The sequence below is a fragment of the Poeciliopsis prolifica genome, unplaced genomic scaffold (genome assembly GCF_027474105.1).
Source record: "Poeciliopsis prolifica strain line A6 unplaced genomic scaffold, Auburn_PproV2 SCAFFOLD038, whole genome shotgun sequence".
Taxonomy (NCBI): domain Eukaryota; kingdom Metazoa; phylum Chordata; class Actinopteri; order Cyprinodontiformes; family Poeciliidae; genus Poeciliopsis; species Poeciliopsis prolifica.
The window spans coordinates 1,937,956-1,957,140 of record NW_026562413.1 but is presented as its reverse complement, the minus strand read 5'-3'; the positions used below and the strand labels follow the sequence as shown (position 1 = coordinate 1,957,140).

Below are 19,185 nucleotides of genomic sequence, written 5' to 3'. Positions count from 1 at the left end.
CTTTTCATTTACTTTTCATTTAATCTCATGTGAATATGAGATTTTTCACTCTTCTGTATTTTGCCTAAATCACATCAGCCCAATGTTTTCTCTGAGCTCTAAATATATGGATTTAAACATGTCAGCCTGTAATAATTGGTTTAACTCTGATAAAAGTGGCCTCCTCTTCAGGTCTCCTCCTCCACCGAGCAGCCGGGTGTGTCGGCGCTCCTTCAGGAGCTGCAGGAGGTCCGAGAGGAAGCGTCCGCCACCGAGGAGCAGCTGCGGAGCCTCCAGGACATCTGCAGCCGACTCAAGCAGGAGCTCCACGTACGTCCAGCAGCAATAAATCAGTTCACCAAAACAAACTCAGTCATTTCCATTTGCATGTTTACAGAAACTTTATCATTTCTTTTATTTGTTGTGTTGTTTTATCTTTCAGTTCCAGTGTTAAAGTTTATTCATCTTTGAGAATGTCTTCTCACATTATTATGCTATTATTACCATTATTTTAATTGAAAATCGGCTAAAAACAACAATATTTTTGTTTATCATGTGACGCAGACTGTCACCTGTTCACCTGTAGTTTTTGTTAAAATTTCATGACTTTTTTATTGAAAGAAACTGGTTTTGAAAAAAAAAAATATTTTCCCTTTTTTCATTTTGTTAAGAGTTATTGTCATTTTTTTGTCTTTAAAATACCAAAATTTCCACCTTATATTTTGGTCCTTCTACTGTTGCAATTTTTAAATATTGAATGATTGATTGTTTGATTGGTTGCTCAGTACTTAAGTAGACTTTTTACCAAATACCTTTTCACTCAAATAATTTCTTGGATGTCTACTTTAGACCAACTATCTTCACACTGTTGGTCATTTATTACATTCACAAACCTGAACTTTTATTTCCAGGAGAAAACTGCGACTGTAGAGAAACTCCAGGACCAACTGGACACGGTAAGAAGTCTAACTGGATTCCTCCCAGTTTACCTTCGCCTGAAAACAAAGCGTGAAGTTGTATGCTTTTGCTGCAGACGTCAACGGCTGCTGGTGAAGAGTCGAAGACGTCTGAGCTTGAAGAGCGACTGGCTGAGGCCCAGACCGAGGCGGCGTCTGCCAAAGAGGAGCTGAGCAGCTGCAGGGAGAGTCTGGACAAACTGCAGGAGCTGCTGCAGGTAAACAGGAGCCCAGACTAGAAATTATGAGAGTTTGTAGAATCTCAAAAGTTAGTTGTGGCTTATTACATGTTTAAAGTTGAATAATAAGATCAGTTTCCAAGGTTCTGATTATTTGGAGGTAGATTTATCGATCAGCTTTACTGCAGTCAGGGTGGAAGATTGGCTTCGTTTCAAGATAACAAAATTCACTTAAAAACAGCTTCAAAGCTCAAACATTCGCACTAAATACAACAGATATCTATTCTTTATGAATGTGATTTAGCCATTATGTAAAACCAAGTCCTGAAATAAGGACTTACTTGTTGAGAAGGCTTAATTGATGACCAGTGAGAAAATCTAGAAAAATATTGACAGTTTATTTCAGTTTCCAGGATATTTGCTCCTTTATTCATTAATGTAAAGGACAAAACTGGAATTTATTTTCAAAAAGGCTTTTTTTTTCACCTTGATTTCTGGTTGATTTAACTTTTATCTTATTATTACAAGTTGTGTACAAAATTCTAACCACAAGTATTTTTTGTTTTTGAGTTACAGACAGAAAAATTACATGTTGGCCAGTAGACAAATTTTACTCAACATTTGGAAAACAAAAATATTAATTTACAAGAACTGATTAAACTATTCAAAGATCACAACTGGTCATTTAAAGAATCTGTACTTTAGTAATATTTGTTTTTATCTTCTGTCTTTTTACTGCTTAAAAAAATAACTAAATATGGATGAACTGATCAGTTGGAAATAAAATGGCAACTAACAAATATTTTAGTTCTGTTGATTATTCCGGCAATTAATTAATCATGTAAAACATTACATATTCAAAAAATTTTTTGTTTAAGCACTTTTTTGTACAATATTAGAAATAAATGAAGAATTTTTTTAAATTTAGTAAATCTGAATTGGGAAAAGCTAAAACTTTGCTACTCTAGGAATTTTAGCTAAAACATATTTATATGTTTTTGTTCAGTTTTGGGATAGTTACTCTGAATATATGCTGTTTTTTAAACAAATTCTCTTTTTTGAGTCTGATTAATCAATTACTAAATTATTTTATGATTACTTCACTATTCGATTCATCTTGACTGATCTGATGAATCGTTTATGCTGCTAGTCTTGTTGAGGAGCTGTTCTCATGCACAGCCGTCACTGTTGATGACGTCGCATGATTTCATTCTCAAATTTAAGCAAGAAGAGTTGAGTTCACACATTTCTCCTGTTTGATTGTAAACTTCAGGAGCGGGAAATGACCATCGCTCACCTTAAAGGAGAACTTTTCCAGGTGAGTCACGCTTGCTTTTGTTTTCATTCTTGGCTCTGAATTCATTATCTATGGACTTACTTTTGAATATTTGGTGTCTTCAGGTCAAAGCTGCAGAGGACGGAGCGAACATGACGGATCTCCTCCATGAACTCCAGGAGGCCAAACGAGAAGCAGCTTCCACCAAAGAAGAACTGAACGTCTCTCTGGAGCATCAAGTGAAACTTCAAGAGGACATTCAAACTCACAAAATCTCCCTTTCTAAACTCAACGAGGAACTGCAGGAGACGAGAAGCAGAATGAACGCCACCAAAGAAGAGCTGACGAAATACCAGCAGCAAAATGAGAAGCTTCAAGACGAGATTCGAGGTCGCGAGGTTTTGCTTTCTGAGCTCAAACAGGAGCTGCAAGAGACGAGGAAAGAAGAGAAAGTTTGTGAGGTTTCAGTTTCCGAGGAGGTCCAGGATGCCACCAAAGAAGAGCTGAGTAAACGTCAGCAGCATAACGAGGAACTTCGAGTTCAAGAAGTCTCGCAGGAGCTGCAGGAGCTGAGCAGCAGCGGTGACGCCTCCAACGAAGAGCTCAGAGGCTGCAGGCGGCAAAACAAGGAACTCCTGGAAGAAATTTCAAGACTTAAAGCGGAGCTACAGGAGATGAGGACGACTGCGGTCGCCTCCAAAGAAGAGCAACATGATGAGGAAGACCATCAAGAAGTCAGAGTTTGTGAAGTTTCGCCTGACATGAGGGGTGCAGACGCCACCAAAGAAGAGCTGGCTAAATATCAGCAGCAAAATGAGAAGCTTCAGGAGGATATTCAAAGTCTAGAGGTTTTACTTTCTGAGCTCAAAGAGGAGCTGCAGCAGATGAGGAAGAGCGCAGACGCCTCCAATCAAGAACTAGCTAAATATCAACAACGTAACGAGGAACTTCTTGAAGAAGTCAGAGTTCGTGAAGTCTCTCTCTCTGAGCTCAAAGAGAAGCTGCAGGAAATGGAAAGGACTGAATCCAAAGGAGAGCAAAATAACGAGGAACCTCATGACGTCTCTGTTTCTGGAGAGTTACCGGATATGAGGAGTGCAGACGCCACCAAAGAAGAACAGACTAAATATCAGCAGCATAACGAGAAGCTTCAAGACGAGATTCAAACTCACAAAGTCTCCCTTTCTAAACTCAATGAGGAGCTGCAGGAAATGAGAAGCAAAATGGGCACCACAGAAGAAGAGCTCACTAAATATCAGCAACAAAATGAGAAGCTTCAAAACGAGATCCAATGTCGTGAGGCTTTGCTTTCTGAGCTCAAAGAGGAGTTGAAGCAAATGAGGAGGAATGCAGACGCCTCCAAACAAGAACTGTCTAAATATCAGCAGCAAAATGAGGAACTTGAAGAAGAAGTCCGAATTCGTGAGATCTGTATCTCTGAGCTCAAAGAGGAGCAACAGAAGTCGAAGACTTCGGTCGCCTCTGAAGGAGAGCAGCGTAACGAGGACCTTCATCAAGAACTCAGAGTTCATGAAGCGTCTGTTTCCGAGGAGCTGCTAGAGACGAGGAGGAGCGCAGACGCCACCAAAGAAGAGATGACTAAATATCACGAGAAGCTTCAAGAGGAGATTCAAAGTCGTGAAGAATCTCTGTCGAAGGTCAGAGAGGAGCTGCAGGAGATGACGAGCAATATGGACGCCGCCAACGAGGAGCTCAGACGCTCCAGGCAGCACAACGAGGAACTCCTGGAGGAGATTACAAAGCTTAACGCGGAGCTGCAGGAGGCGCTAATGAGGGCGTCAGAATCTGTTCCTCCGTCTCCTCAGCCGCCGCTCTCTGTCTCCTCATCTACCACTCAGCCCAAACGGAAAGGCGCCAAGCAGCCAGCCGCGAAGGGGGGCAGCGCCAAAGAGAAGCCGTCACTTTCCCGGAAAAACTCCGCCACGCACAAGACGCCGAGCCTGCAGCCAAACAGCAGCTCGGATCAGCAGCCCGACGCCACAACAAACTCCTTCACGCAAACCGAACCTCTCCAGATGAGCGACCTGAGCCAGTCCGCCGCCAAGGAGCAGATCGAGGACGTGATCGGGGAGTTTCAGGAGAAGATCGTCCAGATGCAGGAGCTGCACGCGGCGGAGATCCTCGACATGGAGGCGCGCCACATCTCAGAGAGCGAGAACCTGCGCAGAGACACTCGAGCTCTGGAGGACGAGTGCAAAGGTCTGAAGGCCGTCATCGACAAACTCTGCTCCACTGAGGTGAGTCCGAGAAACAGGAAGGAGTTCACTCTGGTCGCAACCTCTGAGCTTCGTATTTCAACCTGTAAGAGTGACTGAAGTCCTTAGAAAGGCTTGAATTTCAATTTGGGTGTTTTAAAGGTTTTTAAGTGCTTGATTTTTGTACAAAGTCCTGGATATTGATGCAAACTGCACAGTTTAACAGTACGATCTAACATTTGATTAAAAACCTTAATTTGTAAAGTGTTTGTGGTTCAAGCCAGATATTTAGCATATTAAGCAAACGAAGAACCACACAGACTCTCATCAGGTCTCCATAATCCTGGAAGCTTTTTTCTGATTCAATGTTTCTCTCGTAATTTTAAGATGTTTTTCTGGTAAAATTACATCTTAACTTTGCTTTGATTTGAATATATCTTCCTAACTAAACAAAAACTCTTGTAATCACAGAAGGATCGATTGAAATAAAAGCCCTTAAAATATTTTAGAATATTTGAAAATATTTTTGTCATTTGTAATTTCTTTTTTCAGAAAACATACAAATTTCTTTTTTTTAATTTGAATTATTTTTATTAAGAGAAAATGTAATACTTATATATATATATATATATATATATATATATATATATATATATATATATATATATATATATATATATATATATATATATATATAAATTAATTTAAGAATACCCAAAAATATTTTTGGACAAATGTAAAATTTAATTTTGTTAATTAAAATGTTCTTTTATTGTTATTTTTTTTTTATGAAAATGGCTTTAGGAGATATTTCTGCTTACTGCTCGTTCTTTACAGGCACCTCCATTAAGACCAGACCGTCCTGCTCCACAGTTCAAAGACGGCTACACCAGTGGTGGGAAACGTCACATTTTTGCACTTCCTTATCCTCTAATTTAGCTTGAGAGTCCCAGAGTTACTGTTCAGTGGAAATGTTAGATTTTGAGGATGTTTGTTTTCCTGTCTCGCAGACAGCAGCTCGGACTACAGCCAGAGGACCGGATTCGACGTCCCGAGTTTACAGCCGGAGTTCAGGTCGACTCCAGAAGGCGCCAGGAGAGAAACAGACGATCCTCTGCCCGACCGGATCAAGGTAAAATCATCCCTCAGACATGGGTGGCTAGTAAATAAATTATCTCCGCTTTGGTTGTGCTGTACGACAAATTATCCGCAGCAGGATTTTTAAACGTTGGTCCAAACGATTCAGTCGTGTTTTTTTCCAACACGACTGAAGTTGGAAGAAAAAAAATTACAGATTTGACAAGTTGTTCACTTTTTCTTGTAATTTTCTTCTTCTGTCTTAACTATTATAATATTATCACTTTAATCTTTTAGTTTGGCCCTAATACTACCTTTTTTTTTTTTAAGAAGCTTCATGCTTCATGAAGTAAGTGTTTTTGGGGTTTTGTGCCACGCAGACGTTGCTGCGCGAGGTTCACCAGGAAGGGATGCAGGTTCTGTCCCTGTCTGAGTTGCCGCTGTCCGAAGGAGAACCGGGCGGCCAGTTCAACACGGACGGCTGGGCGAAGGAGAGAGACGCCCTGCTGGCGACGGTTCAGTCGCTCAAAGGCCTCATCACCCAGATGCAGACGCACAGCCAGTCACAGGTACAGAAAGCATCAAAACGCAAAATGACAGCAGTTTGACGAGGCTCAGCCAATCAGAGGCCGCGGTATACAGGAAGAGGATTGGCTAAAAAAACTTGTTTGTTTTAAAAGTAAAAGTTTGCATTCATATTTTGAGTCAAATCTGTCCATCCCTTTTTTAATATTTTAGGATCACATTGTTTGTTTAAAAGAAATGCATATTGTATTTCTATCAGGTTAATCTGCAAATAAACAACTAAACATTTTTAAACAGTAGAAAACAACAAACATATCCCTGCATTTATAATTTATACCAGAATTCTGCAACTTTTACAACCAAAAGTTCTTTTCTTCTATAGTCCAGATAGTCTTTGCATAATTTTGAATTCATATGAGTTGCAGTAACATTTAATTTCTCTTTGGAATCAATAAAATATTCCCCACTTTTAATTTGAAATTAAATTACTCTCGGTGTCGTCCTGCAGACGTCGCGTGGCGTCGCCGACTGGCGCGCGGAGCTGCTGGACGCCGTGCGGCAGGTGTTCATGAGGGAGAGGAGCGTGCTGAAGAGCGCCCTCTACAGCCAGCTGGATCGACTTGACACCAGCGACGCCATCGTTCACCTCAATCATCTGGAGCGCCTGCTGGCTGAACAGGTGTGAAGTAACAGAAATTATTAGATTGGTTGACAATTTAAAACTTACAACTCATGCAAAGAAGAATGAAGGTATCTTATCATGTTATTTATACATACAGAAGTTTGATTAATTGAAATGAAGTTCAATCAGAGCTGAACTTTGTGTCGCTTGTTGATGTTTGAACTGATTGTTACCTTAATTGTGTCGTCCTGACGCAGGACGCTCACCACAGGGAGGCCATGGGTTCGCTCCAGGTCGCAGAAAGGTCGAGTCTCCTCTCTGAGGTCCAGCAGCTCAGGGGTCAACTGGAGCAACTCCATCAAAGTAAATCAGACAATTAACATGGTTGCAGCTGGTTGTGACATACGAAATACATCATGTTCAAGTCAGCTGAAAAGCAAACCAATAAAGAAGTGTTCACAGTCCTAGATTGATACTTTGTTTGAACAACTTTTGATTCAGTTTCAGGGTTTAAAAAGTCATTAAAGATCTCCCTCTTTTTTTACATCGTTGTAAATACACCACAACAGTGTAATTTCACACACTTTGATAAAAACTCCACATCCATCACAAGAAAAATAACCCCACAGCATGATGCAGCCAACACTGTTTCCCAACGATGATGCACAGTGGGGAGTTTTTTTTTATAAACGTGCCTTCTGGTTTTCCCCAAAATGTCCACTTGGTATCACCACACTTCCTGCGAGTTTATAGATAATTTTATCTAGATCTGGATGTTTCTTTAGAAGAAAGGTCACTCCAGACACATGGAGAGTAAAGGAGATTGTGGTGAAGTGATTTTTTTTTTCAGATTATTCTGTCAGCGTCGTCTTACGATCAACAGTTTCCATCTTGTACTTCCCTCAGTGTTGAGGAAAAGGTTCAGTTCTGACAATATTTTAATGCAAACATCACTGGGTTTAGCTAAAGCATACAGATAAAAAAGTGTAAAGAAAATCCTCCTGGATGGTTTGATTTTTAATTTAAATATATCAGATTCACTGTAATTGTTGATTCGCTGAAACTGAATCAATAGATGCTTTCAAAAGGTATCAATTTAAAGGTGTGCTCATTTTTTTCTTTTCATCTTTTATTACGTTAAATGGTCTCTTGTTGCTTTATGTCACAAAAACTTTTCAACAAGGGTTAGATCCACTTTGCATTTTAGTTGCTTTAAAAATGTCTATTTAATCTCTGAAATATCTCATTTTTACACCTTACCTTCACCGTATTTGTATAAATAACTCGTTTTATTGTGTAGGTGGACTGCCTGGTTTGTCTTCAGCTGCTGAAGGAAACATGGAGGAGCGGAGAGGAAGAGCAGCTGACGGAGCAGCAGAGACTGATGGGTTGATCTTAGAGGAAATGAAAGCAGAACTTTCTCAGACTAAACTGGAGCTGGAGACGACGCTGATGGTCCAACAGAAACGCCTGAAAGAACTGGACACACTCAGGTCAGACACCAAGAAGAAATCACTTTTTAACTGTACTGTTCAGGTGTTTGTTTTAATGCAGTGTTTTTGTAAGCAAGAATTATCTAAATGTCAAGGAAGAAGAAAAACTAACTTGGATTTGAGTTATTTATTTGACTTTGCAAATACTAGATAGACTTTTAGATGATTAGAAATATTAATAGGGAGATTGGAATCATCTTTTATTGGATTAAAAATCATTCTCTGAAGTTGGTTCAGTAAATATTTCTTAAAAAATTAAAAATGTCCCGACTTAAGCACCTGGTTCATGCGTAAAACGTTCAGAAAGTGTCGTCCTAATTATATTAGTCGTGTGTTAAACTGCAAAGTTCTTTCTTAAGTTTGGTGAAGATGTTTTATTTCTTCAGATCAGAGACAAAAAACAAGGGAAGAAATACAGAATTGAAGATTTCTTAGTTCAACAAATAAACATTGGGACTTCACCTTTAAAAATGTGAAATCCAAATCATTCTTTAAAACATTAAAATTTGAAATGTTCATCTATTTGACTTGGATGATGCAGAGTCATTTGTATGATTCTGGGTTGTTGCGTGTCGACAGGGTGGAGGTGTCTCAGAAAGCTGCAGAGTTGGACGCCCTGAATGAGGAGCTGATGCAGGAGAGGAAGCGGAGCAGAGACCTTCAGTGGGCGGCGGAGAAGGAGCGGTGCCGCTCTGGTCGAGATGAGGAGAGCAAACGAGAGGAACTGGAGGTAAAACATCAGAGAGTCTTCAAGCTGCGCCTGTCGGCTTCTTTTATGGTTAAACAGACGTTTTTAGGAAAGTTTTGGTTTCCTCCAGGACCTGCAGCTCGCTCTGGACGAGCAGAAGGCTCTGGCGGACCAACTCACGCAGACGCTGCAGCAGGAGCGGCAGGCGTCGTCGCAGGTTTCCCAGCAGGCCGAGCAGGACGACCTCGTCCTCCAGACGCGCCTGCAGGAGCTCCAAGTCCATCTGGAGACGGAGCGGGCGAAAGCCCAGGAGATGAGCGCCGCGTTGGGGAGAGAGAGGGAGCTGCGGGCTGGCGGGCGATCCGGTGAGGAGGGCGGCGGCCATGATGGGAGGGAAGGTGAAGAACAAGAAAGTCTGCTGGAAAAACTGCAGAGGGAGCTGGATGACAAACACACACAGGTGAGATTAAATTAATCTATTGAATTTAAAGTTTCCATTCTGATGATTGATACTTGTTTAGAGATCTTCATGATCAATTTCATAAATAGTTTTGGTTGCAAATATCCTTTTGGAATAAATCAATCGTATAGTAATAATAATTTTCATTTGTATGATTTATATTCTCTTCTCTCTTTCTACCAAAAACTGGATGATTTCAGTCTGATGTTTTGGTTTTTTTGAAGGACAATTTTGTTTTCAGAAAATTAACAGTTAATTTTGTGTGTTATTTTGTTTATTTATTTTGGATTTTTAAAATGCCTCCAGTCTTAAATATTTATTAGAACTTAAAGTTTCTTAATCTTTGAGGATGTTTTCTTGCAATATACCATTAATATTATGTTACTTAAAAATTGTCTATTATTGTTTATCGCAATAATATTCTGGAACAGCTTATAGTTCACAAAATTTGTTAGTGACAGGCCTATTAGTAAATAATTTTAATTGCCTTTTTTTCCATTGTTTTATTTTGGATATTTAAAATATCTTCCAGCTGCAGTGTTAAATATTATTTACAAAATTAAAGCTTATTGAGCTTATCATTTTATTACTGGAAATGGTCTCAAAACAACAATATTATCACTCTTTTATCATAAGTATTGGAGCACATTATCGTCCAGCAAAATTTGCTCTGGTGAGATACTAGTTGTTTTTTTTTTTTTTTTTTTCAGTTTTAATTCATTACATTGAGATGATTTCTTAGTTCTGTTTTAATCACTTTTGTGCTAATATAGCTAATATAGAGTAGTAGCAAATATGCATTCTTTTGGTCTAGTTTTTGCAATATACGGTGGAAAAAATGTTGTAACTTTCTGCAACTTCTTCTCCTTAACATCACTAAACCTCTAGGCTTCAATCCAGGAACAGAGTATGAAGTCATTTGCTTTTTGTTCTTTGTCTCCTCTCCAGGTCGTCCATCTCCTCAGTCAGGTGGAGGCCCAGCGGCTTGAAGTGGTACGGAAAGAGGAGGAGCTAACACTGGCCAATCAGAAGTCCAGACGAGACCAGGACGGGCTCCAGGAGGCCCGAGCCGAACTGGACCGGCTGAAGGTACGAATGTCAGAGGTCAAACAGCAGCTGGAGGAAGAGCAGCAGAAGAGGAAGAGTCTGGAGGAAGAGAAGGAGAGGGTGGAGGAGAATGGAGCTCAGCAGGCCGTGTGGCACAGCGAGCCCACCAACCGGACCAAAGACTGGGTTCTACACCAGAAGAGCGAGAACGCCCAGTCAGCCAACGCGTCGCCCTGCATGGAGGGTTCCCCAGCCGACGCCCCCAGTGGGCCGCATCACGGCCCGTGGCGTACGGTCGACAAGATCGTCGGGAAGCTCCACCTTGTTTCCTCAAAGATCCGCAGCATGGCCAGCAAGACGGCGGACAGGTAATCAATTCCTTACATTAAACTTGACCTATTATGGTTTCTTAACCAGGTTACGATCAGTCTGTGGGCTAACCAGAAAAATATTCGTCACATTTTCTACACAGAATTATTCCTAAATAATTACATTTTAGTCTACTCAGTTCTGCCACCTATTTTGAGTTGTTATAGGGCGTCTTGTCACTCTAAATCTATATAAGCTGCTGCTGGCCACACCCACAACTCAAAGTTTACTCTTGCACACGAAAAGATAGTCGGCGAAACAGATTCAAAGTTATACAACCGCACATCTTTGAAAAGCAAAAGTAGAGCCTCCTGCACAAACAACAACGATGCTCCAAGTGGTTTCTGGGCACTTGTCTTTTCCAGCAGCCATAGAGCAGCAAATACTGTGGTAAAACCGACTGTGGTAAAACCGACTGCGGTAAAACCGACCGCGGTAAAACCGACCGCGGTAAAACCGACCGCGGTAAAACCGACTGAGGTAAAACCGACTGAGGTAAAACCGACTGCGGTAAAACCGACAGCGGTAAAACCGACTGCGGTAAAACCGACCGCGGTAAAACCGATTGCGGTAAAACCGACAGAGGTAAAACCGACCGTGGTAAAACCGACCGCGGTAAAACCGACCGCGGTAAAACCGACCGCGGTAAAACCGACCGCGGTAAAAGCGACCGAGGTAAAACCGACCGCGGTAAAACCGACCGCGGTAAAACCGACCGCGGTAAAACCGACCGCGGTAAAACCGACTGCGGTAAAACCGACTGCGGTAAAACCGATTGCGGTAAAACCGACAGAGGTAAAACCGACCGTGGTAAAACCGACCGTGGTAAAACCGACTGAGGTAAAACCGATTGCGGTAAAACCGACAGAGGTAAAACCGACCGCGGTAAAACCGACTGCGGTAAAACCGACTTGAGGTAAAACCGACTTGAGGTAAAACGACCGAGGTAAAACCGACCGTGGTAAAACCGACTGAGGTAAAACCGACTGAGGTAAAACCGACTGTGGTAAAACCGACTGTGGTAAAACCGACTGCGGTAAAACCGACTGTGGTAAAACCGACCGCGGTAAAACCGACCGCGGTAAAACCGACTGCGGTAAAACCGACTGAGGTAAAACCGACCGCGGTAAAACCGACCGCGGTAAAACCGACCGAGGTAAAACCGACCGCGTAAAACCGACCGAGGTAAAACCGACCGAGGTAAAACCGACCGAGGTAAAACCGACTGAAAAGACCGAGAGGTAAAAACCGACTGCGGTAAAAGAGGTAAAACCGACCGAGGTAAAAAAAAAACCGAGGTAAAAAACGAGGTAAAACCGACCGAGGTAAAACCGACTGCGGTAAAACCGACCGAGGTAAAACCGACCGAGGTAAAACCGACTGAGGTAAAACCGACTGAGGTAAACCGACCGAGGTAAAACCGACCGGTAAAACCGACTGAGGTAAACCGACTGAGGTAAAACCGACCGAGGTAAAACCGACCGGTAAAACCGACCGAGGTAAAACCGACTGAGGTAAAACCGACTGAGGTAAAACCGACTGAGGTAAAACCGACCGAGGTAAAACCGACTGAGGTAAAACCGACCGAGGTAAAACCGACTGAGGTAAAACCGACCGAGGTAAAACCGACCGAGGTAAAACCGACCGAGGTAAAACCGACCGAGGTAAAACCGACTGAGGTAAAACCGACTGAGGTAAAACCGACTGAGGTAAACCGACCGGGTAAAACCGACTGAGGTAAAACCGACTGAGGTAAAACCGACCGAGGTAAAACCGACTGAGGTAAAACCGACCGAGGTAAAACCGACTGAGGTAAAACCGACTGAGGTAAAACCGACCGCGGTAAAACCGACTGCGGTAAAACCGACTGAGGTAAAACCGACTGAGGTAAAACCGACTGAGGTAAAACCGACCGAGGTAAAACCGACTGTGGTAAAACCGACTGAGGTAAAACCGACTGAGGTAAAACCGACTGTGGTAAAACCGACCGAGGTAAAACCGACCGAGGTAAAACCGACTGAGGTAAAACCGACCGAGGTAAAACCGACCGAGGTAAACCGACCGAGGTAAAACCGACCGAGGTAAAACCGACTGAGGTAAAACCGACCGAGGTAAAACCGACTGAGGTAAAACCGACTGAGGTAAAACCGACCGCGGTAAAACCGACTGAGGTAAAACCGACCGAGGTAAAACCGACTGAGGTAAAACCGACTGAGGTAAAACCGACTGAGGTAAAACCGACCGCGGTAAAACCGACTGAGGTAAAACCGACTGAGGTAAAACCGACTGAGGTAAAACCGACGGAGGTAAAACCGACTGAGGTAAAACCGACTGAGGTAAAACCGACTGAGGTAAAACCGACTGAGGTAAAACCGACTGAGGTAAAACCGACTGAGGTAAAACCGACTGAGGTAAACCGACTGAGGTAAAACCGACTGAGGTAAAACCGACTGAGGTAAAACCGACTGAGGTAAAACCGACTGAGGTAAAACCGACTGAGGTAAAACCGACTGAGGTAAAACCGACTGAGGTAAAACGACCGAGGTAAACCGACTGAGGTAAACCGACTGAGGTAAAACCGACCGAGGTAAAACCGACTGAGGTAAAACCGACCGAGGTAAAACCGACTGACCAAACGTCCAGGAGTTCCACTTGGGTTGCTAGGTAACAGGCTGGCTCGGCTGGGGTTGCTAAGTAACGGTGCGGTGCCCAGGGAATGTGACTTTACTATCAGGAGGTTGTTTTTTTTTTTGAAATACCTCATTTTCCAGACACCAAAACACAGCTGGGTGTGTTTTTAAGCGCCTGGACTGTTTTTAGAAGCGGTAAAACCCAAATTTAAGTGAAAATACTTTCAAAATGTAAATTTTGAAACATTAAAACAGTGTAGGATTTGTTGCTTGTCATCCTCTTGTCTCTGTAGTGGTGAAACTAACCAATATCCTTGACATATTCAGTTCCAGTCCTTTTAATCTTAAATAAAGGCCTAATTTGAGCAAATAGCTATTTTCTTGTAGCCTTTGTGAAGATGACGTAAAATCTCCCTTGCTGTCATGGCAACATTTCCACCATTTTGAATACTGGAGGAAAAAAGTGGTTCCTGTCAATGATGACATATTAACGTTTACTATCAAAAGTTTATAGACACCCTGATCAGATTAAAAGGTGAAAAAGGAAGCATAATAAGTGCTGAATGTGGGATTTGTTCCCCACACTTCAAATTAAAGGTTGGACCTTTGCAGGTCGACTGTGGAGATTGACGGCGAGGAGCTGTCATGGATTCAGTCCAGTGTTGATGAGGTCATCAGCCTGCTGCAGCAATCCCCAGGGTTGCCCTTCATCCCAGAGGTCAGTTATCTTCATTTCATCTTAAAATGTGGCTTCTGGATTATTGTAACTCCATCAATAAAACATCGGAAGATGGAGCGTATGCGAAGGCGGACGAGCGGCAGTCAGCTGCTGGTGTTTTCTAAGCAGCATCTGTGGATCTCTGTAATGACAGCTCATCATCTGTCTCCCTCAGAGTGTTTCCCTGCTGGCAGGAGGCTCGTCCAGCTCCTCCAACAGCCTGACGGAGCGGCTGCTGAGGCAGAACGCAGAGCTGACCGGGTTCGTGAGCCGTCTGACCGAGGAGAAGAACGATCTCAGGAACCTCACGCTGCGCTTGGAGGAGGAGCTGCGCCGCTACCGGCAGGCAGGAGCAGGTTCTGCTGGCCATGTAGGTGCATCACAGGATTCTCATCAACAGAAATCCTGCAAAATAAGAAGTTTCTGTGATTAAAAAATCAAGTGACAGGCCAAGACAAATGGAGTAATTAGCTGTATATTCCCTTTTGAAAGAATCACAAAGGGAATTTTCAGATGATTCTTTCATGCAGCCATTTAATGTAAATCAGACATGAACATAACATTATGTCATAAAGTGGAAGAAAGGGCTAATTCATAAAGCTGAAATAAATATGTGTTTTCACATATTTCTACAGTAAAATGTTAATAGATGAGTTTCCAGCTGCTGCGGTTAGCTTGTACACAATTGTTCTCGTTCTCTTAAAACTAGAACAAAATACTTATAAAATTCACAAGAACAATCACATGTGAGCTAATTAATAAAACAAAATAAGAAGATCTGGTTAAATGTTTGCGTTTTCACAAAAAATGACAAACATGTTTACAGCTTCTGTCGTTAGCTTAACGGCCGTTATCTGACGCACACAAAGCAGAAACGTAGTTTAACTACTCTTAAAACTACAATAAAACTTCTGAAATTCACAAAAACAACGAAGGATTACTCATAAAAGCTAATAAAATAAGAAGATATGGTTAAATATCTGCTTTTCGCAAATATGACAATTGATTTGTTTAGCTTCTGTTGGCTCAGTGGCCATCATGTAGTCTAGTACGCAACTTATACACAGAATTATTATCTCTAACTAATCATAAAAACTATATTAAAATGCTTCTGAAGTTCAGAATAACAACAAGGGATTGCCTCTAAAACGTCTTAACAATGTACTAGCTAGAAATAAAGAATGTTTTGATCATTTACATGAAAATAAGGGGGAATGAATCAGGACTGATTTTCAGTCACTCTTTGAGAGGACAGCTCAAAAGCCCCCTAGTGGTGTATGTGGCCATTACAGCCTGGCTCAAATTCTGTTAAAAAAAGTTACATTAAGTATCATTTACTGCCCTATTTTTATCAGAAAAATAACCAACAGATTAATGCTACATTTTCTGATGTTAAATTGTGCAGAAATTAATTCAGAATTCTGAAATTCAGAATGTGGCAATTATTTTTATCAGATTTAAAAAATGAATGTAAGTTGCAGCCATAGTATAGATTGTAATTTTCTTAAATATAATGATGCAAGACATTGGTCCCAACATAAATTTTCTTTTTATATTTTATATGAAATAAATTTATATTTATTCTAAACCTTTACTTCTGTTTTTTCCTCTTGTAACTTGGCGGTGTACTGTATTTATAATAGTTGTCCGACCTTTCTCCTCTGCAGCCCAGCAGGAGAGGCGTGTCAAAGGCAGACTCTGCAGCGATGCTCCTTTCTCAGGAACGGGACACTTGGACTCGGGAGAAGCTGCGTCTGGAAAAAGCTTTGCACCTGTCTCAGTCCCAGGTGGCTCGTCTCACGGGAGAAATTAGGTCCGACGCGCTGCGAGAGATAACCGGGCCTGACGCTGACAATTCTGCACTCAAGGTGAGAAAAGTAAGGCTGAGACACAGATTTCACCTGGACTATCAGCTGTTTACCACAAGCTTGTTTCCGACTCTTCTCCTCTGTCGGTCCTGCAGAGGATGTACGGGAAGTACCTGAGGTCAGAAAGCTTCAGGAAAGCGCTGATCTACCAGAAGAAGTATCTGCTGCTGCTGCTTGGCGGCTTCCAGGAGTGTGAAGAAGCCACTCTGTCGCTCCTGTCCAAGATGGGCGGCCGGCCTTCGCTCTCCAGCCTGGAGTTGTTCAGCCAGCGCCGCCAGGGATTAAGCCGCTTCCGCTCAGCCGTCAGGGTGTCCATCGCCCTCTCCAGGTGGGCCGTTTGCTGCGGAGGCTCACGACTGTGGACTTATAAAGGAACTGAATGGTTGACTGAATGCTTTTCTTACGTAGAATGCGTTTCCTTGTGAAGCGATGGCACAAGGCGACGGGGATGAGCTCCACGGCTTCCTGCAACATCAGCAAAAACGGAACAGGTCAGAGAAACAGACCGGTAAAATTATGCCGTTTTGCTTTTCCTGAAGTAATTTTAGGATGAATTCTTATGGTTTTTAAAATCTTTTTCAGGTTCAGATGTGAGAGACTCACCATATCTTCACCCAGGTAGTGTGGACATGTACAGAGACAGAGGAGCAGGAGGAGGAGTGTCCAGCAGCAGAGGAAGAAGTGGGCGGGAATCTCCACGGTCAGGCGTCTCTTCCTCACACCACAGGTAAGATAATACTTAATTTATTCAATTATTCAAATAATGAACTAATTTAGTCGCAGATTAAATGTTAACTGGAGAAAAAGACCATCAGAGCTGTAATTAGGCTACATTACAAAAAATACCTAAATTTTGCATTTAAAATAACAAAAAACAACTTTTTCTGTAAATATGTCCTACCCTGAACTCAAAGTAGTTTTAACTTCACAAGGTTCAAATTTTGTAAACAAAAAATGTAATAAAGTAAAACATCAAGCTTCTTTTGCTATCCAATTATGAATCAGTTTATCCAAAATATAAATGAACAGAGCAGCTGTATTGATGTTAAATCAACCAAAAAACAGTGAATTTTTCACATCTTTATGTTAAAAGTGTCTTTTAGCTGCAGATGCTTTTATGTTATTGCATTTTAGGAGATAAAATAATTATTATTTGTTTATTTGCATAATTTAGAGTATCTGTAATATTCCATAAAAAGGCCTAAGTGGTTAAATGAGAAATGTGCAGATTAACAATTTAATCGTCAGATTAGTAGATCAAATAATCTATTACTACTTTAATCATTAGCTAATACAATTCCTCAACATTAAATACAGATTATAATCTATTTTCTTTTAGGATATTTTGGTGTTTTTGTATAATTAGTTAACCATATAAATTGGATGCTGGTTTTGATATTGTCTCTGTATTTTCAGTGTTTTCTGGATATTTTGATAGTAAAGTGAGTACAGCTGTGACATGACGCACATAAGTTTTCAGATCTTATGTTAAATTTATCATTTCCATTCTGGTTCTGAATTATTCTCGTCTTCGTGTGAAGTTTTAAAGCTTAATAAACACTTATTAAACCTCAAAGTTATCAAATAATTTTAAGCCTTTAACACATTAACATTCAAATACAAGTTGATGACATTTTTTAAAAAATGTTTTTCTTTGTGCAGGTTCCACACGGCGGGGGATCACGGCGCTCTGACCTGTTCTCACCTGCAGAGCTACGACCCGGACCGCGCGCTAACCGACTACATCTCCAGGCTGGAGGCTCTGCAGAGGAGGCTGGGCGGCGTGACATCAGGTAACCGGCACCGCGCATCGCACTGAACCAAACAAACATCTGAACTCATGTAGAGACAAGTTTGTTCATGTGTCAATCCTTTTAAGTTTTAAATCTTCGCATGGATATTTTTGCTTATTTTAATTGTATGAAGTTTTTTGAAGGTCCTGTGAGTAAATATATTTGCGAATGTATCCACATCTTGCAAGTTATTTTCGCAATTTACCGTCTATTTACTGACTTATGAAAGTAAATCAAAGTAAAATGCTCCCTGCAACAGCAGGAATTAAATTACTGTAATAACCTGATATTGGCTGAAAAGTGCAACGTCTCCCCTTTCAGAAACCGCTGGACATTTTCAGATAGCACAAAATATCTCAGAGTTATGTTACCGCAAAGATGGCTTCTAAAAATGTGGCGACGCCTTTCAGTTGATAAGGGTCAAATATCATACCGACATAGCATCTTACGCCAGATTGACACGATCGTCTCTTTACTCCCACAGGTGCTTCTTCATACGCTCAATTGCACTTTGGCTTGAGAAGATAGACGCTGACCGACTACTTTGGCTTGAAGAAACTCAGTTGCCTTTTCTCGTGCGGAGCGCTCTGCTGTTTTCTATCATCCTGCTGTGAACTGTGTCTCTCCACATGGACCAAAACACATTTTTATATTAGCGTACGACTTGTTGTATCCAGGCTTTGTGTCGCCGGCACTTGAAACACAGCGATGTTTGTAATTTAATCTGCCTCTTTGTTGTGGATGATCTTCAATCATGTATATTTGTCTGATGCTAATTTAAAGACGTTTCGTGGTTAATTTATATGTTTGTTGTTGCGTGGGTGAAGCGTTGCGTTGAGAATGTTTGGGTTTACTGTTGATGAGGCTGCTACTGGATGTTCTTCACTACACTGTGTTTTGTTTAGACTGGGCAGACTAAAGGGAGACATTTGTAGAGAACGTATTTTTGTAAAGAGTAGGAGCTTTGAATTTTTGGGGTATTTTGTCAAAAACTGAAAATAAAGAGGATTACATTATTTCAAAGGGGTTTCTGTTGTTTTGTTTCAGCTATCAATTAAAAAGAAAAACAATGCTGTACTGATAGCTGTGCTAACGATATTTTTAAACATTTCCAGAGATAAAGTTCAAGATGCATGTCAAAAAATGCAGTCAAAAACAATCAAAGCCGAGAGGAAGGTCTTAGCGCTGTCAATCAATGCTGAAGAGACAGCTTACCATTACAGGAAAACCATTTATCCACCATCATCGGTGGCTATGCTAACTAGCCTTAGCTTTTGTGGCAGGCTATG

At 41.4% G+C, this 19,185-nt stretch overlaps 1 protein-coding gene across 11 annotated transcripts in view; it reads left to right on the top strand.

Annotated features, from left to right (window-relative positions):
- akap9 (A kinase (PRKA) anchor protein 9) overlaps positions 1 to 18,919 on the top strand; it is a 78,632-nt gene extending 59,713 nt beyond the window's left edge. For 7 of the 11 annotated variants that reach the window (XM_055053645.1, XM_055053643.1, XM_055053642.1 and 4 more), the window contains 22 exons: positions 157 to 309; positions 891 to 935; positions 1,013 to 1,153; positions 2,388 to 2,432; positions 2,516 to 4,648; positions 5,444 to 5,501; positions 5,617 to 5,738; positions 6,064 to 6,252; positions 6,717 to 6,887; positions 7,088 to 7,193; positions 8,131 to 8,323; positions 8,903 to 9,053; positions 9,142 to 9,471; positions 10,420 to 10,886; positions 14,130 to 14,235; positions 14,411 to 14,605; positions 15,903 to 16,112; positions 16,199 to 16,431; positions 16,512 to 16,594; positions 16,686 to 16,830; positions 17,766 to 17,896; positions 18,381 to 18,919. In XM_055053645.1, the coding sequence (XP_054909620.1) occupies positions 157 to 309; positions 891 to 935; positions 1,013 to 1,153; positions 2,388 to 2,432; positions 2,516 to 4,648; positions 5,444 to 5,501; positions 5,617 to 5,738; positions 6,064 to 6,252; positions 6,717 to 6,887; positions 7,088 to 7,193; positions 8,131 to 8,323; positions 8,903 to 9,053; positions 9,142 to 9,471; positions 10,420 to 10,886; positions 14,130 to 14,235; positions 14,411 to 14,605; positions 15,903 to 16,112; positions 16,199 to 16,431; positions 16,512 to 16,594; positions 16,686 to 16,830; positions 17,766 to 17,896; positions 18,381 to 18,424 (5,451 nt within the window). In that variant the 3' untranslated portion in view covers positions 18,425 to 18,919. The remainder of the gene's footprint in view (positions 1 to 156; positions 310 to 890; positions 936 to 1,012; positions 1,154 to 2,387; positions 2,433 to 2,515; positions 4,649 to 5,443; positions 5,502 to 5,616; positions 5,739 to 6,063; positions 6,253 to 6,716; positions 6,888 to 7,087; positions 7,194 to 8,130; positions 8,324 to 8,902; positions 9,054 to 9,141; positions 9,472 to 10,419; positions 10,887 to 14,129; positions 14,236 to 14,410; positions 14,606 to 15,902; positions 16,113 to 16,198; positions 16,432 to 16,511; positions 16,595 to 16,685; positions 16,831 to 17,765; positions 17,897 to 18,380) is intronic. The other 4 variants (XM_055053648.1, XM_055053639.1, XM_055053640.1 and 1 more) reach the window with 3 other exon arrangements.
- Positions 18,920 to 19,185: the final 266 nt, after the last annotated feature.